Source organism: Nanorana parkeri, unplaced genomic scaffold (genome assembly GCF_000935625.1).
Source record: "Nanorana parkeri isolate BGI_ZX_2015 unplaced genomic scaffold, ASM93562v1 scaffold298, whole genome shotgun sequence".
Lineage (NCBI taxonomy): Eukaryota > Metazoa > Chordata > Amphibia > Anura > Dicroglossidae > Nanorana > Nanorana parkeri.
In genome coordinates this window covers 226159-231044 of record NW_017306566.1, presented here as the reverse complement: position 1 = coordinate 231044, position 4886 = coordinate 226159, and the positions used below count along the sequence as shown (strand labels likewise).

Here is a 4886-nt window from a genome sequence, read left to right as displayed (position 1 = left end):
ATTGCAGGAAGTTTCGCCCCCGCCCGCCAGCCCCCCCCCCCATTTGTAGTGTGATCGGACGCGTGGCAAAACATTGCCTACTTTACGTTCCACTGCGAACGCAAAAAAATGCTGCATGCTCTATTTTTTGCATTCGCAGTGGACCAGTATGCAGGCAATGTTTTGCCACGCGTCCGATCGCACTGCTAGCTGGAGGGCATGGCTCCGGTGCCATTGACTTCAATGCACCACTCCCCGCCCCAGAACAAAGGGGGAAGTTTAGTGTGCAATTGCTGTGCGTTCCAGCAGCTACTGCCCTGGATTGGTGTGAACAAGCCCTCAAGGAGCTTACAATATAGGGTCCCTACCTCACATGGTAGGGCCAACGTAGACAGGAGATAACTAATATACCAGCATGTCTTTGAAGTCTGGGAAGAAACTGGACTACTTGGAGGAAACCCAGGAAAGTACAGGAAGAGCATGCAAACTCCACAAAGGTAGTGACTGTCAGTCACTGCTCCCTGTAGGGATTCCCCCCTCCCCTCTCTGTTCCTCCAGAGTTGACTGGAGGAATGGACTGAGGAGGGGGCGGGCACAGCTTGCTCTGGCTCTAGAGAGACAGCTGTCAAACAGGCAGTGGGGTGGATCCTGACAATATTGTCAAGATCCGTCCCGGCTGCAGTGCAGTTCTGCGCTGTCAGAATATAGCACGTAATAATCCACTATATGCTGAGTTTTGGGTCAGAGGACGACATTAGTATACTGTATGTCCTCCTGTGACCCTAAAGAGAACTATGGCAAAAAAAGGTTGGACCAAAGTTCTTTTTTAACATATGATGTCTGTTAACTCTTCCTTGTTCATGAGCATTGTCTGTCTGACCATTTACTAACAAATTTCCTGACTAGTCCAAACATTTTTGCAGTGACTGAGCTCTGATCTGATCTTTGCACACAAAGATCTGTAAAAAAAATTAGTCAAGGCAACTGGAATTGAGTTCATTCTGAATTGAGAAAGCTGGTCGGATGTCCAGTGAAATGTCTTCAAGAAAAATACAGCAAGTCCAGTTGCCTTGACAATTTTTTTTACAGATATACCATGACCTGGATGAATGAGAACCTTCACAGACATTTGCACACAAATGTATGTGTACATACAGTCCAACACAGAGTGATCTTTTTTACTCATGTATGGGAACCTTTAGCAACCCAAATGCACAGAAGCTCCAAATTATAAAATATATACAAATGAAAGGGCATGTGTTTGTCTGAAATCATCAAATCTGTTTCTGTTTATCCCCAGGTATTTCAGTGTCTCATTATCGATGGGGAAAATTGTGGTGAAGATGCATTAAGACAGGCCGAGACATTTGTCATCAGTGATGAAGACTTCAGAGGTTTTCTGGATCGTCATAAGAACAATAAATGTTTGGTTCCAGAATCTAATCAGCAGGTAATTCACTTCAACATAATTAGCATTATTGTGATTTTTACACAGAACTGAATTAGAATTGATGAGGTTTATTTTAGCAAATCAAAATAAACTGTGGGGAACAAGTTTTCCACACAACACAAGGTAATCAGTAGTTTATTTTAAATCCTGCTAACAGTTATGTTGTATAGAAATAAATGTTGGATAGTAAGCAAGGCCTAGAAATGGCGTGACAAAATGTTGTCTGTAATGTTCTAGAAATAATCTAGAATGGATATCGGATAGAATAACATATAAAGGGCAGTTTGTCTGTTCAGTTACTAGGGAGTCACCTCATTTTGTTTGTTGGGCCAACCCAACAATCATTATTAGAATAAAATAACTACTACAAAATACAGGGAAATAATCATGACAATCCAGCTAAACTGCGGAGAAGCTGTTTTTCAAAAGGTGCCCAAATGGAGTTGTTCAATGATGGAGCAAACTTTCCAGTCGTTCTCTAGGTAGTAATGACTTCCCTGGACCTGGTCCTGCCACAGCTTTCTCCTGTCAATCAGCTATGTTCCACTTATTGGAGTGATTTTGTCTCTGGGTAACCTAAAATAGAAAACTGCAGTCGATGGGAACTGCAAATCCCAGTAGCCAGTGTGTTCTCCCATGCAGTACAATGGTTAGTGGGAGTTGTAGTCCCATGCTCCTAATTCTTGCTGTCTGGCAGTGTTCATGTGTGAGGGATGAGCAAGAAAACTTGAATGAAACCCTATCAATAACTCAAGAAATTGCAAGTAAAAAGCACAGAAAAATCAAGTATTCTAAATACTTTTAGCATTTTTCCTTTCTTAATTGATTTTTTTTTTTTTACTTGCAATGTAAGGGATCCTGATGCTTCTCATTGTTGGGGTTCTGTCACATTTTGAGATTCCTTTTATGTGATAAATATCTTTAAAAAAAACATAAAAAAACTGTATCTCCAAACTTATATCACATTTGTATCCTATTTCAGTTTACTAAAACATTGTATTTTTTTCTTTTAGATGCGGGATTCTTACCTTATACTGGATGAATATGTAAGTTTATAATGTGAAGCCAAATGTGTTTAGCTTTATGCAGTACCCCCATTGAACTATGTTTCAGAATTTCTTAGGGCCCATTGAAAGTATTGCGGTATGTTAGCACAGAAGCATACACACTAACCTGCATTGTATTGGTATGCCACTGCAACACCATTGGCAAGGTGCTTTATGGTGCCATTCAGAATAATGGTGCTGTACCACACCATGTAAAGAGAAGTCACTAGCACTCCAGCGTAAATACAAGTCAAAATAAATATTGACTTGTATTTATGGTGGAGTGCTAGTGACTTCTCTTTACATGGATACATTTTGCGGAGGCACCAGCTGTCATTTTAGCACCCACCCAAATGTTTTGGGTTCTTTCACTGGTCAGGAGTGCGATGGGCTTCTACGTGTTTTGAACTGCATCACACCAACGCACGTAAACACAGTGCAGTAGTGTGAGGGCCTCTAAATAAAACATTTCCAGTTACTAGTCTTGACTTCCTTCTGAAAACGCTAGTTGTCTTGCAGGCATGATTATCTTCTGTGTTCTGTCCTTTATGAGTCACTGTCCTGAAGCAAGTATGCAGCAAATAAAGTCAAAAACACCAATAGGCACAATTACTCCAGATCAATACAAGTAATGAAAGCAGAGGATCAGCATGGCAGCTGGCTTTTCAGGAGCAGATCAGCAATGGCAGTCTATGTACTTCTCTCATAACAGCGTTCCTTTAAGCTAGCCTGTCACTATATGAAACGTTTTTAATGAAGGCATACCTGTGAAAGAACTCTGTGAATACCTTTCCTGCTGCCTGCACTGACAAACTCTGATGATCCCATGCCAAAAACTCTTCTGTTGGAGTCCAAATTGAGACCAGCACTTGACTCAGTGGCCCCTTCAGCTGACACCCTACATCACTACTGTGTCCTGTAATGGGTGGAGGTTACAGGGACGAACTAGTGAGAGCTGTGGGGGACCCAGGAGATCAACTGTCCCGGATGTGTTGGTTTCCTATCGAACATCAGCAGAAGATCTCTCAGCGTCAGAGCAATGTTCAGGGGTGGGAGTAGCAGGAAGTAGTATTTACAGAAGTATTTACAGATTTCTATTACAGGTGTGCTTACATATAAAATCTTTACTATAGCAACAGGGTTGCTTTAATCTAGAGCAGATAGTTTATTCTGTATCGCTGGATCATTAACTTACTATTCCATTTACTTTTTACATTCAAACCACTGAATCATGTTATATATGTGGGGAAGCAGGCTGAGCATGTCCGTCCATACTTCCTTTTCCAAATCATGGACCCCATCTCCACCTGGGGGATTCTGTGTCATTCCCATGCCATCTGGGTAAAAAAAAATTGGCCTGCACGCTCTGGGTCTAGCCATTGCTTTCTTCCACTTAGATTTGCCTGGTGCAACTAAGCCGAGAACCAACCAAGTTGTATCAATTTTGGATGTTTTCAGTGAGGAAACTTTTCTGATACGATCAGTTGGGGTTACTTGACTATAAGAACTGAGTGACAAAAGTGATGTTTATTCTTCCTTCCAGATGCGATTCCTAGACTGCAGAAATGGACGAAAAGATCCTTCCAGATCCATCTTGGATGTCGGTGTTGAAAATGCAATCAAGTTTAGTGGTTTTGATGAGAAAATGTTCTTTAAACGAGGTGGGAAATACGTGTGGAGCAAAGCAGACCTGAAGTTGGACTGGTGATGGCATTATATGGTCATAAGATGGACTTTACCCACAAACATTGTGCCCAAGAAGCACATTTACTACAAGCTTGGGTTTACCCTCTTCCTTGATGATTCACAGTCAATGTGACATCCAGAACACATTGACCATGTTCATCCAAAACTAAAGACAGTGTGCCTTCCTTATTAGGTTCACACCAGCCTGAATTGATGTGAAAATATGTAAAAAACTAAACCCACAGTATTTATAGTTTGTACTGCACATGTAAGGGTGGTAGAAGAAAGCTTGCAAGGAGTAAGGTTTAGTGAATTATCCTCAACGTCAGCTTATTTCATCACTTTTGTCTTTGGAAATTTGTCTTGAGACCTTGGCTATAAACCAGTCACAAGATGACGATATCCAATACCGATGCCTGAGACAAACTTATAAAGCTGTCTGAGACATTTTTAATAGGATGTGACCATTCCATGTGTTTTTTAACCTTAGAAAAGGGCATGGCCGTGTTCTTTATTGTTATATAGCAGCTGCCGTTGTCAGTCAGAAGCTTGGACTAGAGCATAAGATATATATGAGATTGACTCTCACTATTGACCTTAGGGCTTGTAGAAATGAGCACTGGATGCTATCCTAAAGCAATGAGTTTACAAATCCTGTGCATGGGAATTTGAACATTTAAGGTGGGAACAGGTCCACTTTACTTCACCTCACCTCATCATTTAGA

The 4886-nt window shown here is 41.2% G+C and overlaps 1 protein-coding gene across 1 annotated transcript in view; it reads left to right on the top strand.

Moving 5' to 3' along the window:
• Positions 1-4240, top strand: part of RSAD2 (radical S-adenosyl methionine domain containing 2) — an 8925-nt gene extending 4685 nt beyond the window's left edge. Inside the window, exons 4-6 of the mRNA XM_018557720.1 lie at positions 1280-1429; positions 2443-2475; positions 4019-4240. Of these exons, the coding sequence (XP_018413222.1) occupies positions 1280-1429; positions 2443-2475; positions 4019-4183 (348 nt within the window). The 3' untranslated portion in view covers positions 4184-4240. The remainder of the gene's footprint in view (positions 1-1279; positions 1430-2442; positions 2476-4018) is intronic.
• Positions 4241-4886: the final 646 nt, after the last annotated feature.